The 23,861-nt window shown below is 44.9% G+C and overlaps 1 protein-coding gene across 3 annotated transcripts in view; it reads left to right on the top strand.

Moving 5' to 3' along the window:
* PTCHD4 (patched domain containing 4) overlaps window positions 1-23,861 on the top strand; it is a 124,597-nt gene that overhangs the window by 43,662 nt on the left and 57,074 nt on the right. For all 3 annotated transcript variants that reach the window (XM_030558428.1, XM_030558427.1, XM_030558426.1), the window contains one exon: window positions 6,111-6,591. In XM_030558428.1, the coding sequence (XP_030414288.1) occupies window positions 6,111-6,591 (481 nt within the window). The remainder of the gene's footprint in view (window positions 1-6,110; window positions 6,592-23,861) is intronic.

The following is a 23,861-nucleotide window of genomic DNA, read 5'->3' as shown; positions in this document are numbered from 1 at the left end:
ATCAGCCGCTGAAGTGCCGCCAAAGAATGAAGTAGCGGTGGTAGAGCTGCGGATCGCGATCACAGCTTTTTTTTTTTCTTTTTGCTGCTTGGGGTGGCAAAAACCCTGGAGCTGGCCCAGCCCTGCCTCTTAGAGTTATTTCCCCAGTTTCATACTTAACTCACTGTTACAAGGATGTGTGGGAATGAGTGAATGTGGAATGTGAACAGTCATTAGTTATATTTAAACAATGAAGACATTTATGTCTTGGGCCTAAACAGAAGTTTGCCTATCATCTTCTTATCACGTGGTATCTTCTTGCACCCTGTTTTTGAGAACCATCTGTTTGCCCTTATCATCAAACTGCTCTAAGACATGTACATTCTAACCCGGAATCTTCAATGTGATTTCAAGGTCCAGATGCCAAGTCATTGGTCCACACTGAACTATACACAACATGCTGGCACCTCTAACTGGAAAGTGGTCCCCTGTGAGGAGCAGAGGAGTCACTGATTCCTACCAAAGACGCTAACTGTGCAAGAAGGAAGGGACGGGGCTGGAGAGACTCTTTTTTTGCATCAACCTGAAGTTGTCCCCTGCTCTCTTCCTTGGACCGGCCATCCAAAGAAAGAGAGATGAGGGACTCTGACAATTGGCAAAGCCAAGCCTGACGCCTATAACAAAGAGAGAGGAAAAAGCTGAACTTTTCCCCACCGCATGTTTAACAGCTCCAAACTATATCTTATCAATAAATCAATGGTAAATAGCAATCTACTTCCAAGGCCAGTCATATGAACTTAAAACTTTGAGAGGAAGATGTGAAAATCCCTTTGTAGAGCAGTGTAAGGATGCTCAGATCACTCCAATGCCCACTAGTGTGTGTGCATAAGTGTTCTGTGTTTTTGTGTGTCACTAAGTGCTTCTCAAAGTAGACACTACAACCCCTAAGTCTGCTATTTGAACAGGAAGAGATCTCTGTGTTAAAGCAGTGTCATTCTAAAGCTTCTAAAAGTGTAGAACTCTAGAAATCATTCTGTGTCTATGCCAGACTGCCAGAAAGATGCAGTCACTCTGTTAAATTGGGGAGAGGGAATTGGCTACATCAGTAGCTCTCAACCTTTCCAGGCTACTGTTCCCTTTTCAGGAGTCTGATTTGTCTTGCATATCCCAAATTTCACCTCACTTTAAAACTATTTCCTTACAAAATCAGACACAAAAATACAAACGTGTCCCAGCACCTATTACTGACAAATTGCTGCCTTTCATTTCAGTGGATAGTATATGAAGCAGTATGAACAAGTCATTGTCTGTATGAAATTTTAGTTCGTACTGACTTTGCTCATGCTTTTTACGTAGCTTGTTGTAAAACTAGGCAAATATCTAGATGAGTTCAGGTACCCCCAGAAGACCCCTGCATACTCCAAGGGGTATATATACCCCTGGTTGAGAACCACTGGGCTAGATAAACAAAACCTTCCTCTGATTTCTGTGACTAGTGAGCTAAATGGAACAAAGCAGCCAGAGGAGGGAGTTACCAGGAAATCATTTTCAGAGCTGTGATTCCCCAAAGCTAAGGCATGGAATAGCATCTGCCTTTAACAAGACTCATAGCTAAATAGCTTAAATCAAAGGGAAATGCTTCTCCCCTTAGCCTTCCTGTAAGATCTTAAGAGAATTGGTTTTCTTAACTTGTTCATTATAATTTGATTTAGTTACTAATTGTAGTAACTGGTGAGATGGATAAATTGAACTATTGACTTATTGATTGTATTTTAATTAAACCTTAATTTGACTGTTGCATTGTACCACTGTAAATTAGGTTAGGAAAACTGTTAGATTAGCTAGTGACTTATTTCGCTTGTTCTAGAACTGCTTACTTATTCTTTTTAATAAATTTATAAAAGATGCCGTGAACTGGTTTCTCTCTCAAAACTTCAACGCAGACACCATGACCTACATAGAAGATAACAGTGAAATCATTAAAAATCATTCTTGAGCCCATCCTATATTTTAATTACTTACCAAACACCCCATTGCCTCACTCATTGTATTCGTTGAGTTTCCTTTGAATTCTTGCTTTAGGGGCATGAGTGATCTCCCCCTGAAGATCAAGTAAGGAGTTCTGACCCATAGACACCTCTGAGACAGGGTCAGCATAAACTTACCTGCTAAAGTTCCAGGGGTTTGGAGGTGCAGGGGGACAAAGCCAGAGAATGTGTCTATCACCCCTGTCTCACTCCTCCAGCGTTCCCCCTCCTCAGCTTCAGAAGGGCTTCAGAGGAGCTGGAGAAAGGGGAAATGATGCCTAAAGAGGGTCAAAAGATGAGAGGAAAGTGGACAAGGCCCTGGCCTGGGAATCAGGAGATCTGGGTTCTATTTCCAGCCCTGCCAGTGACCTTGGGAAAGACAATTTCAACCTCTGTGCCTTTTTCCCCATCAGTAAAGCAGGGCTAATAATACTTAACTCCCTCTGTAAAGCACTATGAGATCGCTGGGTAGAAAGTGCTACACAACCACCAAGTATTATTTTTATTTTCATGAGCAATATGAGCAAGAAATAGCAATTGAATGTGTCCTGATAAATGTAAAATAATCTATGTGGGGGAATTATAGTGTGAAACTAGAAACAGGTGGTATGAAATTAGGAATATCATAATGTAGGTGCATGTCAGAAATATATAATAACAATAGCTTTTAGAAGGATGGTTAAAGAGTCAGGGTAAGACTCAAGAGATCTGGTTTCAAGACCTATCTTTGCCATAGACTTCCTGTATAAATTTGGGCAAGTCGCCTAAACTCTCTACCTCTGTTTGCCATCTGTAAAATGGGTATAACAATATTGCCTTCCCCCTCCACCCACCTTTGCTTGACACTGTAAGCAATGGCTCTCTCTTACTATGTGTTCAGACAGTGCCTTGTTCAATGGAACCCTGGTCTCACCTGGGGCATAGAGGCAGTACCAGAATACAAATAAATAATAATAATGAATAATAATATTTAATAATGAAGCGTATTAAAATGTGGAACCATTTCCCAAGGGCAACGATGGAAGCCTCATTGTTTGCATTTTTTAAAAGTAGAGAGAGTCAAACACTTGATTCTGTATGAAACAGTCTTGCATTGTCAAGGAGGAGATGGACAGGATGCCTTTAAAGATGTTCACCATCTCTAATTTCCATGATTCCATCTGAAGGAGCTCTCTATATTTTGATGACATATGGGCTGGGATAGCCGACAGTACATTAATGTAACAAATAGCCATTATCTTCCATTTTATGGAAGATACTGTATAGGATGATTTATTTGTGCCTGTTCAGTTTCTTCTTTCAAAATGCTACTTTTCAGTGAAAGATGGCTATCCGAAAGTTTCCAGTAACCTTGCAGTGCATGCTGCATAGTAAATCAATGGAATCTGAATTATAATACATTGTCTTCAGTAGCTGTTTTAGGCTGTGCTGCTGGAGTGTCCTGCTGTGACAGGAAACATTTTCATATCAACACAGCATATATATTATCATGTATGACATTTGTCCCTAAATTTTTTAAGTAGTGCAAGTAAGATTTTAAGTGTGCTGGCTCATCTGATGTTAATAGGATCTGCATTGCTAACTCCTTAAATATCACTTTGGAAACTTACCCAATGTGGTTGTTTGTGAATGCTGAGTATCATCCTCCTCAAAAAAGTAAAAATTAAATAGCATTAAACAGCTGATCTGAAATTATACAAACAAGGATATTCAGAGTCAAGACTGAAACAGCTGCCTTATCTTGCTCCTTTGTGTCCTGCCATCCCTGCTCATGTGACATTTGTAAGTATGGCCTTGGGTGATTTTAGATGCTGGCATGTGATTGCAATTTGAGTCCCTGCCACATGGCCATGCCCTGTTAGAAGGTTCTCTGCTGCAGGACTACGTCCTCTGCATACTGCAGGCACAAGAAAGTATGTGACTGAGTTTCAGCCTTATCTCTGAATTCCTGATATTTATTAAATGTAGGAGCAGCCATTCTGGAACACACTTTTGGTTCAGAAAGTCTGCTCTTTTGCTTCATTGATTGATCGATTGATTTTTATAGGGGGACAGAAAGAACTGTTTCGCCCATCTAATCAACCTCTTGCATAGAACAGGCCATAGACTCTCAGTCAGTGATTCCTATATGTAACCCAATTGCTGCTGGAAGTGGCTTCCATTAGGTGCTTTAGAATAGTGATGGGCAACCGTGGGCCACAGGTGGCCCGTCAGGGCAAGCTACTGGTGGGCTGCTAAACCGTTCGTTTACATTTGCATGGCCGCCTGCAGCTCCCAGTAGCCACAGTTCACCGTTCCCAGCCAGTGGGAGCCGAGGGAAGCAGTGAACCGTGGCCACTGGGAGCTGCGGGCGGCCGTGCAAATGTAAACAAATGGTCTGGCGGCCTGCCAGCGGCTTGCCCACCACTGCCTTAGAAGCTGAAACTCCCCCATAATGTACCTCACCGTTTGCTACGGCATAGGTGGGTGGGAAGGAGTAGCTTTCTGATCTAAGCTATTGATCAGTTCATGCTCTGAAGCATCCAGATAATAGTTCTGTAGCTTAAAGAACAGGAGTACTTGTGGCACCTTAGAGACTAACACATTTATTTGAGCATAAGCTTTTGTGGGCTACAGCTCACTTCTTCAGATGCTGTAGCCCACAAAAGCTTATGCTCAAATAAATTTATTAGTCTCTAAGGTGCCACAAGTACTCCTGTTCTTTTTGTGGATACAGACTAACATTGCTGCTACTCTGAAACCAGTTATATAGCTTGTGGTTCTGACTGCTATAATTCTAACTTGTCTTGTGTCTGAGTTGCTTTAGATTTTTATATTTGTTTTAGATATGATAGAAACAAAATTAAAAATCTCTCATTCGAGTTTATAAATGTGTAAGCACTTTTTTAAAAGTGTTATTTGCTACCTGGCAGAAATTTAGAGTCTTCTTAATGAACTAGCAGCAAAGAGTCCTGTGGCACCTTGTAGACTAACACACGTATTGGAGCATGAGCTTTCGTGGGTGAATACCCACTTTGTCGGATGCACTCCAATACATCTGTTAGTCTATAAGGTGCCACAGGACTCTTTGCTGCTTTTGCAGATCCAGACTAACACAGCTACCCCTCTGATACTTGATGACGTAGATTATTAATGCTGGGACTTGTCAAATCCACCCTTTTAATGCATCCTGAGTCTGCATTTAAGACTGTATCCATTCCCCAGTGAAGTCAAAGGAAGCTTGCCATTGTGCAGGGACAGGGTCCTTTGGATAACCCATTGCTAGAGATCTTTCAAAAGTCTTTGATGCTAAGAATGGAAGCATATGAGCTTGGCAAGATGACTGTACATGAAATAATCAGTTTTCAATACATGGGACCTGATTCTGATCACACTTACACCAGTTTTACAGTAGTGTGACTCCACTGACCTGATTTACACTGGAATAAGAGACCAGAATAAGGCCCATACTTTCAAAACACAAAAAGGGACTCTCCAACATTATGGACTAAAGTGGAGATTCTGATTTGGGTTACACTGATGTAAATAAATTTACAGATTCCTATCTCAATTACACCAGTGTAAACCTAGAGTAATTGTACTAAGCTCAGTGGAGTCACTCCAGATGTACATCTGGGTAACTGAGATCAGAGTCAGGACCTACTTTTCTGTAAACATTTCTATTTATTTTAAGAGCAATGTCACAGTGGCAGGGCATCACGAATGTCCCAGAAATTGATCTTTTCAAATTTGTCATACTCCAGTGACTGGAAATTTTGTTGTTGGTGGTTGTTTTCAGTCTGGAAAAGCTATCATCAGCTTTTGTGAGTGAGGAGCTTGCATGTTACATTTTAGTCCTCAAATATCCGAGTCTCTGATGAATGTTCTGGCAGCCCCTTAACTGCGGCACGGAATGGCAAATGGGTCTACTATGATTAAATAACACAGAGTCATTGCACAGGAGCAGGAGCCTGACCCAAAACCCAAGGAAGCGAATGGAGAGTCTCCTATTGACTTCAATGGGCTTTGATCTGGCCTTCAGTGTGCATTTTTATAAAACCGAGAAAAAATTATGTCCCTTTAACTCTTAATGACCACATGCTTCTCTTTCATTTTTCTCTTCAGGATGGAAGGAGCAGTTTTATTGGACACCAGCTTGGAGGGGTCATGGAGGTGCCAAACAGCAAGGACCAGCGAGTGAAGTCAGCCAGAGCCATCCAGATCACCTACTACCTCCAAACCTATGGCTCTGTTGCCCAGGGCCTCATTGGTGAAAAATGGGAGAATGAATTCTGTAAACTGATGCGCAAACTGCAGCTGGATCACCGAGATCTGCAGCTCTACTCGCTGGCATCTTTTAGTCTTTGGAAGGACTTCCACAAGAGCAGCCTCCTGGCCAAGGGCAAGATCTTAGTGAGCCTGCTGCTCATTCTACTGACTGCTATGCTCTCGAGCTCCATGAAGGACTGCCTGCGTGGCAAACCTTTCCTGGGATTATTGGGAGTATTTACAATCTGTATCTCCAGCATCACTGCGGCAGGGATATTTTTCATTACTGATGGAAAATATAACTCTACACTGCTGGGAGTCCCCTTCTTTGTGATGGGTAATTCTCTATCTTCATAATAATGGGATTAACGCAATTTAATGATGGGATTATAAACTACATCCTAGGGTATAAAGTGCAGATTTTACCTTCAGTGAAAGTCCAGGTCCTTTTCGTCTTGTTAAACTGACCCATCCCTTACCAAAACAATTAAACATTAAATGAAAATCCCAAACAAAACAAAGAGTGAATGACTTTGTTGGAACCTCAGCCAATAGGAGAGCAGCAGTTGTATCAATCCCTGTTACAAAACAAAGGGGGAACTTGTTATTGAAAACTAGTCAGCTCAGTATAGAAAATGGATATTTGTTGATGTGTCTTTGACGGAGGGCCAGTGGGAAGAGTGAGGAACGACTGCAGGGAGTGGCAAAGAAAATAATATGTAGCGTCCTCTTTGGTGAGGCTTTTTCTTTCATTTGTGTGGGAGGTGGAGGAATGGTTTGGTTCATGAATGAGATTGAGAGAGAGGTGATTACAGCCCTCGTGTCTGCCTGGCTGTAAGCACAGGACCTGTCTCAGTCTGTAGAACATAATCACCCGGCTTGTGAAATTTAGAGACCATCTGCAATGATTTGCTTGGGATGCACCATGAGGCAGAAGGTTCAGCTAAAGAGCAAATTTTTTAAGGGAATTGTTTGTTTTAGTGCAGTATTTTAAGCATATCTCAATTGCATTCGTTTAACAGTTTGATTGCAAGATTCTAGGCTGGAGAAGTATGCTGAAGAGGAAGATAAGGCAGTATCCACAGAGATGGTGCCGCCTCATTTCTTTGTGCAGTCAACAAGGAGAAACATTGTCATCTCACTGCACAGTGTATTTGAACATTTGTGTTTCCCCTCATCCTAGGTCTCAGTGGAAGGAGAGCAGGCCAACTTGAAAGGCTCCATGCTGACTTTTGGATCTGAAGGAAATCTTGCCTGTGGGCAGAATGTTCCGTTCCATTCTCTTCCAGTTTGTTTCTTAAGCTGTTCCCATTCTGATGGTGTCTGAGTTCCCAATGCTCCTCTGGGTGAAAGTCCATGTGTGGACACATCACAGACTAGAGGGACCCAGTGGGAGGGGAAGCCATGTATTCCTGGCTGCCCAACTGCTGTGCAGTGTGGGTGTAGCCCTGCAGTAAAGGGGCAAAGTTCTTCCCCTGTCATCTTCCTGTAGGAGGGGGACAGCAGAAGGTGCTGAAAGATGGGGAAAAGGGATCCTAAGTGGGAATTGGGGAGTGTCAGGCACTCTGGTGGTGCTGAAATGGAGAGGATTAGGAGAGTGACTTGGGGTATGTGTGGGAGAGGAGGGACAGAATCAAGGCTGCTTGAGGGGAATTGGAGTAGACTTTTGGGTGGACAAAGCGTAGAATTGGGAGCAGGGTGGGGAGCCAGGACAGGACCAACACAGAAGCAGATCATAACACAAATGGTGGCACATGCGGGAATTTGAGTTGCTTGGTAAGCTCTCTGGATCTAAAACCAAGAGAGTGCTTGAGCTTTAGGCAGGCTTATAAATTGCTTTACACGATGCAGCCACAAGGGGGACAAAGTCTAACACTGGAGTGAAATTGTGTTACAAAATAGATTGGGGTGGCTTGGTTTACCATTTGGGGTGGAAGACAGAACTCTGTTAGTTTGCTAGCCAGAGATTAAATGTAATTTTATGTTTATTTGCAGTGTTCTAGAGCTCACTTCTACCAGAAAAAGGCTCTTTATGAAATTGCAAGGACATATTCCATAGGATTACATTGTACTTACTCTGTTTGGAGGAACTAAATAAATAACCTTTTTATGTATATTTCATCCAATAATTTCCAACTGATGTTTCGGCATGATTAGATGAATGCTCACATGTCCCCAAGAGAGATAGTAAGTAAGTTTTTTATTTTTTCCAGAGGGATAAACTGAAAGACAAGAATTGTGACTTACCCAAGGTCACATGGAGGCCTGCTCCTGAAGTCAGGTGCCCTCTACAGATTTTTTAAATGCAATTTACTAAGATGTTTTTAAAGGAAAAAGGTACAAAGAAATTATATTATGTACAGCTGTGATTGCACCCCATACTGCACCACAGGGCCACCCAGAGGATTCAGGGTGCCTGGGGTCTTCGGCGGTAGGGGGCCCCCGCTTCAGCAGTAATTCGGCAGCAGGGGGTCCTTCCGCTCCGGGACCCACCGCAGAATTGCTGCTGAAGACCCGGCACTTCAGCAGTGGGTCCCGGGGTGAAAGGACCCCCTGCCATGGGTCTTTGGGGCACTTCGGTGGCGGGTCCCGGAGTGGAAGAAGCTCCAGGGGCCCAGGCCCCATGAGACTTTTCCGGGGGCCCCAGAGCAAGTGAAGGACCCTGCTCCAGGGGCCCCAAAAAACTCTTATGGGGTCCCCTCCGGAGCCCGGGGCCTGGGGAAAATTGCCCCACTTGCTCCCCCCCGGACGGCTCTTCTGCACCATCAGCAAGGTTTCAGCCCTGACCCTTCAGAACAGAGCACCACTTGAGCTGCAGGACTAACAACATTAATGGTTAGCAGGAACGGTTGTTATCCTGGAGGGCGGAATGCACCTTTGAGGCCACATGTAGTGTCCAAGTGACGGGAGTGGAGGGCTGGCCCAGCCTGGTTCTCTTCTTCACTCCCCCTGGAGTGGGCAGCTCCTGCCTCAAGTGAAGCCATCAGGGAAGGAAATTGGGATGTTGGGGCCATATGACAGATCTGATGGAAGAAGCCCAGTGCAGCCTGACTCTTCCCCACACCACTTCCTACCACTACAGTGGCTCTGGCAGCCAGAGCTGACCTTACCATGAGGCAAACTGAGGTGGCTGCCTCAGATGCCAGGCTGTGGGAGGTTGCCACTAGGACCCAGAGTGTAGAAAATTATGTCTGCTGCTGGTGCATATGTATTCTCTCTGCTCTAGATGCACTGAGATGGTGGGGCGCTGTGCTGGAGGAAGGCGGGCACAAGGACAGGCAGGAGAAAAGGTGAGAGAGAATAACAGAAAGCAGCAGGAGTTGCAGGGAGAGAGAGGAGAAGGAGCCTCTTATCTGTCTCTCTAGCACCCCCCAGGAGCCTGGACTGATTAACACCAGCTTCTCAGGAAGCTTCCTGATTCCTGCCGCTTCCCTGAACACACTTGAGGAGAACAGGCAGTCAACTGAAGTAGTAGGAGCCAGTTAGGCCCTTAAGACACTGATATCTTCCCTCACTCAGGCCCTGCTCCCAGCCTGCTTATTTGTCCCCTTCAATTGAGTGTTGAGAGTCACTATAGCTGGCACAGACCAGCAGTCACGAGTGAAAGAAGAAGACGCCCCTCTGGGGCAGCATTCAGAAAAAGAAAGCAAGCAAAGGAAGCTTTTCTATCTAAGGAGGAAGGAGCTCTCCTAAGTTACATAGACACAAATGTTCACGGTGAGCCCAGTGAGGATGTGAGTGGTGAGAAGATGCCTGATCTTCCAGTTAGTCAGAGTGCAGGTGACCTGGCAGCTGCAGTGGTGACTGTCAGAGAGCATTTTCTAGAATTTAGAGCTGGTATGACAAATGTGATTCTTAAAAAGCTGGAAGATATGGGAATTGCGATAGCTGACAGGAGAGGTCAGGGCTACAATAATGGTCCCAACATGAGAGGAAAGAACAGAGGAGTGCAGACACGGATCCAAGAGTTAAATCCTTGAGCTTTTTTTGTCCCATGCAGTTCTCATTCATTGAACTTGGTGGTCAGTGATGCAGCATCAGCTTCTGGTGAGGCTGTTGAATTTTTTAATGAAATTCAAAGCATCTCTGTATTTTTCTCTGCATCAACTCATTGATGGCAAATTTTGAAGCAACATCTGGGAACATCCTCCCTGACACTGAAACCACTGAGTGCCACACGATGGGAAAGTCGAATGGAGGCGGTAAAGCCTATCAAACACCAAACTGGGAAGATAGATGGTGCCATAGTTGCCATTATGGAGGATAATGCCATGACAGGAACTGTTCATGGGAGAACAGTGGCAGAGGGAAATGGAATCGCCAGAAACACACATAACTTCAAATTTCTGTTTGGCTCAGTGTCGTAGTATGACATACTGTTTGAAATAAATGTTGTAAGCAAGATACTCCAAGGTGTTGACCTTGATATATCTGGAGCAATGGAACAACTGGACAAAGCAAAGTCATTCCTACAGTCTTACCGGTCAGATGAGGGATTTCAAAACGTTCTGAAGAGTGCACAGAAGTTGGCAGAGGAACTTCACACTGAAGCTATTTTCCCACCCATTCAAGAATACAAGAGTCACCGAAGAAGAAGACAGTTTGATTATGAGGCACGGGATAATCCCTTAAGAGACCCAAACAACAATTCAAAGTTCAATTCTTTAACTGGGTGCTAGATGGTGCAATACTGTCAGTTGAAGAATGTTTCATGCAGCTCAAAGAACACAGCAGTATATTTGGGATGTTGTGTGATATTCCAAAACTCCTCACTGTACCTGAAAAAGACCTACACCAGCAATGCAGGGCACTAGAGACAGTGTTGACACACGATGATATGTGCAATATTGATGCGAGTGATTTAGGTGATGAACTGAAAGCCCTTTCAAGATACATTTCAGCAGGATCAACTCCAAAACCTGTTCTGGAATATATGTGCACAAATAAGATGACCACTCTCTTTCCAAAAGCTTTTGTTTCTCTGCTCTGTGCATACTTCTAACACTTCCTGTAATAGTTGCCAGTGGAGAATGCTGCTTCCCCAAGCTGAAGTTAATAAAAACACATCTACGCTCCACAATGACACCGGAGAAGCTGGAGTCGGCCTTGCAACCATCTCAGCAGAGCATGAGCTGGCCCAGACTGTGGACCTTCAGGAAGCAGTTCAAATCTTTGCAACCAAGAAGGCATGGAAAGCACCACTTTGATTATTCAAACAGCTAGAAATGCCAGTGTTTACTATGCAGACAAGAAAAGTGACATTTGCTATTCAAGTGTTTGAAAGTTAAGTGTTACTTAACATTTTTGAACGAGGCATTTTAAGTTGTTAGTTCTCCTTTACTGGAGTAGGTAGCAGAGCAGTACCATGAGAGAAGTAGAACAGGAAGAAGGCAGAATTGAGACCTTTCAAAGTTTTGGTCCAAGCGAGGGGATACGCGGGCCTCATTTGAGCTCCCTGCCTCAGGTACCAAAATGTTGTGGAGTGGCCCTGCTGGCAGCTCACAGCTGTTCCCTGTGCAGTATCTGCTGCTGCTGCTTTGGAGGCAGCCTAGACTGGACTCTTTAGAATGTTCATGTTCACTTAGCATTCTGGCAGGCTGACAAGATTTCTCTGAGCCGTGCAAAGGGGAGAAGGGAAATGGTGGCTGTTAACTATTTATATCTCAGCCACACCTGAATGGAATGTCATGAGACAAAGAAAAGGTACTTCTCTAGCCTGAGGGCCTTCTGCCTGCTGAATTTCAATGGTAGATCTCCTCAGAAAACACTGCAAGACTCTTACAATGGAAAGTGGTGAGGCAACCTATATAGAGGAGTCACCACCAGCTCCCCTGTAATAAAAAGGCACTGCGGAAACATTGGGTTTATTGGACAGACCTCCCAAGGGTGAGAGCTCTTTTTTGTTGTTGTTGTTCACTGGGTTGTGTACTAGCAGAAACACACAGTTTTGTGTATCCAGAATTTGGGACAGTTCTGTCTTGGATGTGATTGTGACGTGACTTTTGGAACGATCCACTACCAGTTCTACAGGCAGGGGCAGCTCTAGGCATTTCGCCATCCCAAGCATGGCAGGCAGGCTGCGTTCAGTGGCTTGCCTGCGGGAGGTCCGCTGGTCCCTCGGCTTTGGCAGACCTCCCACAGCCGTGCCTGCGGGAGGTCCAGAAGCCGTGGGACCAGCGGACCTCCCACAGGGAAGCCGCCGAAGGCACCCTGCCTGCTGCCCCCATGGCTTGCCGCCCCAAGCATGCACTTGGCATGCTGGGGCCTGGAGCCTGCCCTGTCCACAGGGGTCTAGCAGAACTTTGACTGAACGTTGAATACTTGGGGAGAAGGCACCAGAAGAGCTATCCCAATAGTCAAGATTCTGAATTGTCTCTTATTTTATCAATTTTCTACAAATCTGGAGTGTAGCTTGTCATGAGGGTGATTTCTTTATGGACCATTGCACCAGAAAATCTCTAATGGATGGATATTTAAGGCTAGGAGTATTTGTGGCATCTTATAGACTATAAGGTGCCACAAGTGCTCCTGTTCTTTTTGCAGATACGACTAACGCAGCTGCTACTCTGAAACCTGTCATTTAAAGCTAGGTTGTCAAAACATCAGGCACCTGTTGTGTGCCTAAACAATGTTCAGTTAGATTTTCACATTTTCCTTTTTGGATTTAGGTTGATAACTCACAACACAATTTCAAAATTGCTATATGCATGCCAGAGGTATGCTTTTCCGCATCTAATGATCACAAATTAATATAACCAGATGGTTAAGGACATAACTGAGTCATTTTACCTCCCTCTTGTTAGTCTTAATGCATATGGACCAGATTGCTCTACTGAAGCTATACCAGTTTGCAGCAGCTCAGGATCTGACCCTGTATTTTTGAAATTCACATATATTAACTGCATTGTTTTACAAGGTACTTATTCTCAGTCGTATAGTGTTATATAGATTAGTGGCAATTATAGGTAGTATCAAAACCTATAATTGCAATATAATAACAGTGTCATTACACTCATTGTACTAGGAAGTATCACTGTTTATTAGGGAGTATCAGAGTCCACAGTGAGCTGCATTCAGTTCATCAGGCTGACGTAGTTAAGGCACGTCAATTTCTGTAGCCAATGGCACACAAGGGAGTGATCTGGCTAGCAGCATGTCTGTCTACTTTGGACTTTTTCAACCCAATGGATCAGGTATCCATTTTCAGGAGGTCTTTCTGAATGAGAGTGAGTGAGATATGAACCCCTGACTGGTAGCTCAGCACCTGTGCTACTCAGCCACCACCAAACTGGATTGAAAGAATGTGTCCCCTCTGTGGCCCCCCATGTCTCATCCATGTAGCTTGTAAGATCTCCAGGGCGGGCTATTTCTTACTCTATGTTTGTGTGACAGCTAGCAAAATGGGGCCCTGATCTCAGATGGACCTTTAGGCTACTATCATACAAATAAATAATGTAACAATTAATAGAAGGAAGAGGCACAAAAGCTTTATGGAGGGGTGTACCATAAGCTTCCATTACTCCATGCCTGAGGGCAGAGGAAGAAATCTCAGGATACGTATCAGGGCTGTGTCTAAACTAGCGGTGTTTTCCCCCTAAAATGTCACCCCATTGCTACTATTAGCTTCCTCCAGTGGCAGCAAAAGGGGAGCACAAGTGTTGCCAGGACTCCAGGAAGCTGCTATTGTTTTAAACATCATTTTGCCTAATCTTTCTCAGAGCAGGTCAAAAGTACCCAGTTGTTAAAATCTGGTGAGCACCTTGTCTAGACTTGTGCTACCACCAATAGATGTGTGATGAGAAGTATTAGGAAAAACCCCTAGTGCAAAAGAGGCCTCTAACACCATTTTAAATCCCATATGTAAATCAGAGGGCTAAAGTGCATATGATCTGATGTTTATCGATACCTGAAATACCACAGTATTTTTTAACTTTGTTTCAAGCAATAGACTTTCTGAGCACAACCAAAACTTATAAATACTATTGCAAGAAGCACCAATCACCTTGTTTTTGTCCTTTTGATGCAGGACCCAAGCAAACCCAGCTTGACTTTCATATGACATGAACATCTTCTAGATGTTCTAGCAGCTATTGAGCACACCCATAGAAATAAGAGGCCCGCCCTCATGTAGTTAAGCTATTATGTTCAGTCAACCTGTGGAACTCCTTGCCAGAGGATGTTGTGAAGGCCAAGACCATAACAGGGTTCATGGAGGATAGGTCCATCAATGGTTATTACTCAAATGGCAGGAATGGTTTCCCCAGACTCTGTTTGCCAGAAGCTGGGAATGAGCGACAAGGGATGGATCATTTGATGATTACCTGTTCTGTTCATTCCCTCTGGGGCACCTGGCACTGGCCACTGTCAGAAGACAGGATACTGGGCTAGATGGACCTTTGGTCTGACCCAGTAGGACCATTCTTAGGTTCTTATGTTCAATTCCTTAGGAATTAACTGAAGTTGTGATTTTAAATGCTGTAGCTCTGAAGCCTCATAATCAAGATTTCCATTGAGCTGTGCAAATATTGGCCCCAATACTAGAAAATATCTGTATTCAAGGTTTGTGCATTTGTGTGGAAACTTGCAAAGATGGGTACAAAAATCTTGTGGGGTTTTGCGGGGTTGGCTCAAGAATCAGATAACGTGGGAATTTTAAAATGTAGCAATGTCCACTCTGAAAAGTTCTGATTTTTGAGCCAAATCCTCAGATTTTTCAAAGTATGAGAATTTTGTTCAATGATACATATTCAGATAATAATTTAAAACAGTGCAATTTGTGCATGGCTAATTGCAAAAGCAGCCATTTTATGAAAAAAAATGTCAAAAAAAGCAACATTTATGGCTTCTTACGTGGTCCCGAATAAAATTCTTTCATTGTATTTATGCAAAGTTATGCAGAAAGGTTAACACCGTAATAATGCTTACATACAATAAACTGTATGATTGAGTGCCAAGCTCTGATACCCTTATTCATGTTTAGGAACACTTTGTGCCATAAATAGATCTATTGGGTGAAATTCTAGCCCAGCTGGTGTCAATTAGAGTTTTGTTATTGACTTCAGTGGGGCTGAAATTTCACCCATTGATTGAGTGTGACTACATGAGGAAAAGGGCTGCCAACTTTCTACTCACACAAAACTGAGCACCCTTGCCCTGCCCCCCCTGCCCCACCCTCCTCTGAGGCTCTACCCTGCCTCTTCTCCGAGGGCTCCGGCTGGGCGTGCGGGCTTCAGCTTTGGGATGTAGGGTGGAGCTGAGGAGTTCGGAGTGTGGGAGGGGGCTCTGGGCTGAGGCAGGAGGTTGGGATGTGGGAGGGGGTACCGGCTCTGGGTTGAGGGGTGCAGGTTCCAGGGTAGGGCCAGAAATGACAGGTTCAGGGTGCAGGAGGGGGCTCTGGGCTGGGACAGGGAATTGCTGTGCGGGGGAAGTGAGGGTTCCAGCTGGAGGTGTGAGCTCTGGTGTGGGGCCATGGATGAGGGATTTGGGATGCAGGAGCAGGCTGGGGCAGGGGCTGGGGTGTGGGAGGTGGTGAAGGCCATCTGGGGATGCAGGCTCTGGGGTAGGGCTGTGAATGAGGGATTTGGGGTGAAGGAGGGGGCTCTGGGCTGGGGCTGAGGGGTTCAGAGGGCAGGAAGGGATCAGGGCTGGGGCAGGGGATTGGAGCTCAGGAGGGGGTCTGGGGTGCTTGCTCTGCGTGGCACTTACCTCAAGCAGCTCCTGGAAGCAGCAGCATGTCCCCACTCCCGCTCCTATGTAGAGTCATGGTCAGGGAGATCTGCAGACTGCCCTGTCCACAGGAGACACCCCTGCAGCTCCTATTGGCCACAGTTCCCAGCCATTGGGAGCTGCTGAGATGGCACTTGGGGTGAGGGGCAGCATGCGGAGCCCTCTGGCTGCCCATACGCATAGGAGCCAGAGAGGGGACATATTACTGCTTCTGGAAGCCGCATGGAGCCATGGCAGGCAAGGAGCCTGCCTTAGCCCTGCTGCACCATTGACTGGACTTTTAATGACAAGGTCAGCGGTGCTGACCGGAGCCACCAGGGTCCCTTTTTGAGCAGGCATTCCAATGGAAAACTGGACACCTGGCAACCCTATTGCAGAATGAGGAGCGCTTCAGCAGGATTAAAGGGCATCAGAATTTATTTGTATGGCCTATGTGTGCTAACTGAAAGCAGATCAGTTGGATGCATGTGGCTTTGGGCAGGATATGAGGAGTCTGCCAGTGACATTCTACAGCCCAGCACACCATGCAGCCTGTCTCTGTAGGCAATCCTGGAGCATTCATACTCAGAAGTCCTGCGCAAGGAGAGAGACCAGGGACTGAAGGCTCCACTGAAGTACGTATCTGGAGGATACACTGCTGCACAGGTCCATTGAGCCTTCCCATTCACACAGAAGAGGATTCTAGTGTTATGGAGCTTACGTCAGTTCTTAGCAACTGCAGGCCACCTCTGCTCCTCCTCATAGCCTTGGGGAAGGAGTCCTCTCGCATTTATCAGCTCAGAGATCCACAGCACTCAGTACAGTTCCTTCACTCTGTGAGGTGGGTTTGAGGGACTGATTTTCAAAGGCACAAAGGGCAGCTAGGCACTGAGCTCCCATTGACTTTTCAGCAGCTGCTTTTTAGTGATCTCTGTGTAGAGCATGTATATCAGTTTTAGCAGAGTGCTTTGGGATCCTTCATAATGAAAGGGACAACGTGAAAGACATTATTTATTGTCTGGGCTTGCTTTGTTATGCAGGAGCTTATTGCTGTTGTCTGCTTGGGTTACAGAGGGCTCGTCCACACTAGGGGGGGAAATCGATCTTAGATACACAACTTCAGCTACGTGAATAACATAGCTGAAGTCGAATATCTAAGATCGGATTACTCACCCGTCCTCACCGCGCGGGATCGATGTCCGCGGCTCTCGGTGTCGATTCCGGAACTCCGTTGGGGTTAATGGAGTTCCGGAATTGATATAAGCGTGCTCGGGGATTGATATATCGCGTCTAGATTAGACGCGATATATCGATCCCCGAGCAATCGATTTTAACCCGCCGATATGGTGGGTAGTCTGGACGTACCCTCAGAGATACCTTTTCTCCCATGCTAGCAATGTTCTTTGGCATGTCTGTTTTAGGATTCTTTACCAGTTATACTACAGTATATGTTGTTTTAAGTTACAAAGTGGGTCACCCCATTGCACATCACATTTAACATGGGCTCATTTGGGGTAGGAGAGAGTTGCATCATGGCAGGAATGATTTAACTCTGTATATATCATCCCTAATAGAAGGACATCAAATCCAGCATGAATAGCTTCAACGCTGGTGATTCCACAAACTGCATTGACAGCTTGTTCCAGTGCCTAAATGTCCTTACATTTATAAATGTTTCCTAATATTTTCACTGCTGCAGCTTCTGCCCACATAATTTCAGGATCTGTCTGGCTTGACTAAAGAGATTAACTGTTCCCTGTTCTCTTTATAACATCTCTGTATATATTTGAAGACAGTTATGGAGCATTTTATGTGTGGACTGAATGTAAGAACGGCCATACTGGGTCAGACCAAAGATCCATCTAGCCCAGTATCCTGTCTTCTGACATTAGCCAGTGCCAGGTGCCTCAGAGGGAATGAACAGAACAAGTAATCAAGTGGTCCATCCTGTCACCCATTCCCAGTTTCTGGCAAACAGAGGCTAAGGGCACCATCCCTACCCATCCTGGCTAATAGCCATTGATGGACCTATCCTCCATGAACTCATCTAGTTATTTTTTGAACCCTGTTATTATCTTGACCTTCACAACATCCTCTGGCAAGCAGTTCCACAGGTTGACTGGCACATTTTGCTGAACCCTTCCATACAGATCTCATTTTCCACCTCCTTTAGCGTATTTCATACTCTCTTCTTAACTCCATCTAGATTTTGGACTAAATTGTGGCATCTAGCTTCTGTCATGTGTGGGGGCAGTGCAGAGCTGCACCATCCTTCCCCAAGGGGAGTGCTGGGAGGGATTGTGCCTCAAAAGATCACGTCCTCTCCTCCTCGGCACATGGATGAAATGTGTAGCTTCACACCACTCCTCTGTATGCTGCTGTTGAAAGGAGGGTGGGGCAATGGTCTGGATTCCTCCATGCCACCTCTCAGGTAAATTGTGCCCCTGGGAGATGCATGGAATGAACAAGCCTGGACTCTGTCAAGCACAGAAACTGCAATTATCCTTAGTTCTTATACACGAAAAGCAGAGGCTGGAAGGGATTTTGTGTTTTCTGCCTTTGGCTTTTGATTAAATTGAAAGGCAGTAAATGTATTAATAATAAAAAGAAGTAGCTTTTGGAACTCACTGCCACAAGATATCATTATGTCACAAGCTTAGCACAAATCAAAAAGGAATTGGGCATTTTCGTAGATAATAAATGAGCATATTTTCCTAGTGGATAAGATTACAAAAGAAAAAATCCACGAGTTAGGAAGCAATCTCAACTCATGCTTCAGAGAATAAACCAGCTTCTAAAATGGTTAGGAAAAAAACTTCCCTTGTGGGCAGGTTTTTCCATACTTGCCCACTTTGGGGTGGAGATTCATAACTTCCTCAGAAGCATCTAGTGTTGAGCACTGTCAGAAACAGAATATGGGACTAGGCGAACCGCTGGTCCAATGCACTGTGCCAATCTGTATGCTCGAATGCTGTGTGCAGCATTTTAGAAAATCATTAAAAATTCCTTACAAGTACAAAACTGTCTCAAAATACATGCCTGGAAATTGGAGTTTTTTATATTGTCAGTGACCTTGATTTTTTGTTTGTGTGTTTTGTTTTCCTTCCTCTGCAGCAGTGTTTCCCAAACTTGGGATGCCTTATGTAGGGAAAGCCCCTGGCGGGCCGGGGCAGTTTGTTTACCTGCTGCATTCATAGGTCTGTCCAATCGCGGCTCCCGCTGGCCGTGGTTCACTGCTCCGGGCCAATAGGAGCTGCTGGAAGAGGCGTGGGCTGAGGGACATACTGGCTGCCGCTTCCAGCAGCCCCTTTTGGCCTGGAGCAGTGAACTATGGCCAGTGGGAGCCGCGATTGGCCGGACCTGCGGACGGGGCAGGTAAACAAACCGGCCCGGCCTGCCAGCGGCAACCGGCATCCCAAATTTGGGAAACACTGCTCTGCAGCCTGGGTTGCAGGTCACTTGCAAGGATTATCTGAGCACATCTCACTTGATCATTTCCCTGCCATTGTGGTGGCCTCAGCACTGGTGCACCTTGGCTTCTGACACACAGCAGTCTAGTCCTGTGGGTCAGAATACTTTGGGCTCACTTCAGTTGTTGGATTAGTGTGTGGTTCTGGTTGCACTCTGGTTGGTGGCCTGAGCCATACAGAAGCTCAGAGTAGATAATCTAGTGGTCTCTTCTGGCTTTAAACTCTATGACATCTTGCCTCTGGTCAACCAGAAACTAATGGGATTTTCTAATAATTCAAATGAATCGTTCCATTTTCAACCTTTTTCTCACTCCATTTCTTTCCTGTGCATTGGCGTCCACTCTCTGGTGGGATAACAGCCTGGCTCAAAGTGCATTTAGTTGACCTGCTGTTTACAGTTGGCTATAATATTAACCATCTGCAATACTCAGGGGTTCTTCCCCTGTCCCTCCATATTGCTGTGGTAGGTCTATGTTACAAGCCTCCCAGTTTCTAAGCAAAAGTACTTGACTACTGCAGTCATGAAATGCTGTGCTGCAGTCCTGGTAGATTTTGTAAGCTAAGCATGGTCAGGTATTGTTGGTAGTTGGCTGGGTTTCCTAGGTGCAGCAGGAAATGCCATTTAATGAGTCACAAAGTTGTAGCCTTCCCTCTGAGTCAGATCTGAACCATTTCATTTTTATTTATTTTTTGTAAGAATAGCTGTTACCCTCAGTGTCTTGGCCAAATTCCAGTTTGGAAAATGCATTCTCTTCCCCCTGTGGTTTCAGTTGGATGCACTATCTTTATGAAGTACCTGGCTTAAACTGTTGTACAGTGATGTCATGCTTTGTTAATAGCTGCTGTGTTTCACTCAGAGGAGGCTGCATTTCAGCAGTGAGTGAAATGATTTCTATACAGTTTGTCAGACTGTAAATGGTTTTGGGAGCCTTGAGAATGAAAGGCACCATCTCACAGCATGTTGTCATTGCATCCTATTGCCAAGATCAGTATATCAGCAATGAGGACCGAGAGAGTAGTTCACCCTCAATGACCATCCAGTCATGGGCTTTATGGAAAGGGGGCCTGCAAGGGTATTCATTGGTGCCATTTGTGATAGTGGAATGCAGTATGTGTTGTGGATGCCTGTCCACTAGGATCTGAATGGAGACCACCAGTTTTTTACATGAGCCACTCTGGAGTGACCAGATTGTAATGACCTTTTGTCATAGTATAAGTCTCAAATCTGGACCTTAGCGTCCAAAATATGGGTACTAGCATGAATTCCCCTAAGCTTAATTACCAGCTTAGATCTGATAGGCTGCCACCAATCAGGACTTAAGTAGAGCGCCTTATAGACTCTAGTGTCCCCAAACACTTCCCTGGGGACCCCCAAGACCCAGATTCCTTGAGTCTCACAACAAAGGGAAATAAACCATTGCCTTCCCCCCTTTACCTCCTCCCAGATCTTTCCTGCCCTGGGTACCCTAGGAGATCACCATAATTCAAATCCTTGAATCACCACTTCCCCTCCCTTCTTCCCCAGAGAGAGATACACAGATAAACGCCGAGAGCAGGCTTTTCTTCCCTCCTCCCTTTCCTTTCTCCCACCAATTCCCTGGTGAGTACACAGACTCAAGTCCTTCAAGCCTTAACTAGGAGAAAAAAATCAGACAGGTCTTAAAAGCAAAACTTTTAATAAAAAAAGAAAGAAAAAAGTAAAAGGTTTATCTCTGCAATTTAGATAGTAAACAGTTACAGGGTCTTTTAACTTATAAACAATAGAAAGAAACTTTCTTCAGCAGAAACACAATTTAAGCTGCTTCCAGCAAGTACACATATGCAAATGGAAAAAAACAAATTAAAAGACTATGACCGCCTTTTCTTACTTACCATTCTGAATAGATAAGAGACTGTAGCAGGGAGATTGGCAGAAACCTGGTTGCACCTCGAGCCCCATCCAAGACCCAGAGAGAACAAAGCCAAACCCAAACCCCACAAACAAAGGCTTCCCTCCATGAGATTTGAAAGTATCTTGTCTCCTGATTGGTCCTCTGGTCAGGTGTTTGCAGGTCACTGTTTGTTAACCCTTTATAGGTGAAAGAAACATTAACCCTTAGCTATCTGTTTATGACACCTTTTCTCACTATTAATCTTACCTGGATTAAAATCAGTGACATAGAGGTAAAGAGTCTAAGGGCTTTCCCAATCACTTAAACCAGCATTTCTCAGGTTGGTGACCCCTTATTTGTAGTCAAAAATATTTGTGATCTCCTCCCATTACATTTACTAGAAAAGTAAAAGTAAAAAAAATGATAGTACAATAAGCTACATAATACAACTAAATTGATTTCATTAACTTTCAAGGTTTTGGCCACCCTGAAGTTATTCTGGAAATTTTACTTTAGATTTGTGATAAAATTTTGCAGTGCCTTCCAACTCCCCCATTTGTCCTTAGTGGCCCCTGTGGGGGTCACAGCCTACTGGCTGAATAGCACGCATCTAAACAATTCAGTCCTCTAAGGGTATGGCTACACTTGCAGCTGTACAGCGCTCCTGTGGCAGCGCTTTGAAGTGTGAGTGTGGTTGCAGCGCCAGCGCTGGGAGAGAGTTCTCCCAGCGCTGCAGGTACTCCACCTCCCCGTGGGGATTAGCTTTCAGTGCTGGGAGCCACGCTCCCAGTGCTGGGGCAGTGTTTACATTGGCGCTTTACAGCGCTGTAACTTGCTGTGCTCAGGGGGGGTGTTTTTTCACACCCCGAGCGAGAAAGTTGCAGCGCTGTAAAGCGCCAGTGTAGCCAAGGCCTAAGACATTTTAGTGTAACTACTGCTACCACTTCCTTGGAGTTTACTCAATAAACATGTGAAAAGATGAGTGTCTTTGGCTTCCTTAATTGATGGCATAAAGCAACGTCTGCCATCATTTAGTATTGCAGTGTATGGGGGACATACTGCACATTTTCCAGTTGAAGGTGGGAGCATTCAGCCTGGCAATAGTGTGAAAATAAGAATAATAGAAAGTGAGGATGAAAGAGAGATTCTTCGTACCTATAAATCAAATTTATGACCTTTCCATTTACCAGTGTGGATCACTGGGCCTCCATTGATCACTTCTATAAGCTGATGGGCTAGTAAGCTGACACTAAAGTTTCCCTTAGTGGCATGATTTAAGCAGGAATCATCAGTCATGTTCTTCCACAGAAGACTCAGCCTAACTTTGTCTTGAGAATAGATGCCTTTCTGGAAGACAAACACAAGTTATTGGGCTTAATACAGGGGCAACTGGGTGGTCTTTAACGGCCTGTGATATGCAGGGGGTCAGACTGGATGATCTGATTGTCCCTTCTGGCCTTAAAATTTATGAACTTAATTAAACTTTTCAATTATCAGTCCAATCCAGTGGAGATAACTAACAGCTCAGGATGGCATCCATATCTGAGCTAAAAGTAGAGTAAAGCTCTCTATGTGTACCTGATCCGTTCAAAAGCCTGGACCAATGGGCACTAATTAGCAGTGTGCAATGCCTTGCTAGGCTAAGAGAAGATCGGTTGCTCAGAGCCACTGAGTAATTGGTTCTGTTGTCGCCTATAAACGTGAATAGAGAATACTGCATTGCTGCTCCTGTAGCAATTACCCTCTCCACTCAGTCCATGAAACCGCCATGGTAGAGCTGGCTTTGAAGGACTAAAAATCCAGCTGTTTCACAGCACAGTCCAGTATAAGAGGTTGTTTACTGAAGAACGGGCAAATCTAGACTGTCTACTAAGCAGACTTAGAGGTTTTCTGTACTGTCTCGCGGGTCTCTCAGGCAGTTAGGTTGGAATTTTCAAAGATGCCAAACAGAGTTAGATATCTGGCTGCCACTGAAAGTCGCTCGAGTTGGGGCTAGATCCAAAAAAAAGGACTTAGGTGCCTAAATCCACCACTAAGATCTTCAAAACCCCTGCTCAGCTGTCATCCACACTGGAGGTGCCCAAAGTCCTTTGGCATCTGATTTTTCCAGTCCCCTAGGAACCTAAGTTCCTGCCAGTTCACCCACATATCTTGCCCAAGGTGCCCAAATTTGTAGGCATGCTTAGAGCATGCAGCAGCAGCAGCACTTTAGGCACCTAAGTCCAGGAGATGGTTTATGGCTGTGAATCCCAAATGGAAATAGGTGTCTTCCTCCATCCCAGACTTAGGTATCTCAGTCACTTTTAGGACCCACCTGTCTTCTTGGCATTTCTTATTGGCTAACTAAGGTGGCTCACCACTGAGCAGGTGCACATTGATGGATTTCATTCTTAGGTGCCTATCTTTCTCCATGCATTATATAGGGAGCCTAGATGCCTAACTTGGAGCTCTGGATTCCACTGGGTGGCATGGAACCTAAACATTAGATGTTGCATTGTTGAGCATTGCAACACCTACCTTTTTTTATGGATCTAGCCCTTAACTCCCTTGAGCTCCCTTGA

This window comes from Gopherus evgoodei, chromosome 3 (genome assembly GCF_007399415.2).
Source record: "Gopherus evgoodei ecotype Sinaloan lineage chromosome 3, rGopEvg1_v1.p, whole genome shotgun sequence".
Taxonomy (NCBI): Eukaryota; Metazoa; Chordata; order Testudines; family Testudinidae; genus Gopherus; species Gopherus evgoodei.
The sequence above is the reverse complement of the archived record's forward strand: the minus strand, read 5'-3'. Positions and strand labels throughout refer to the sequence as shown.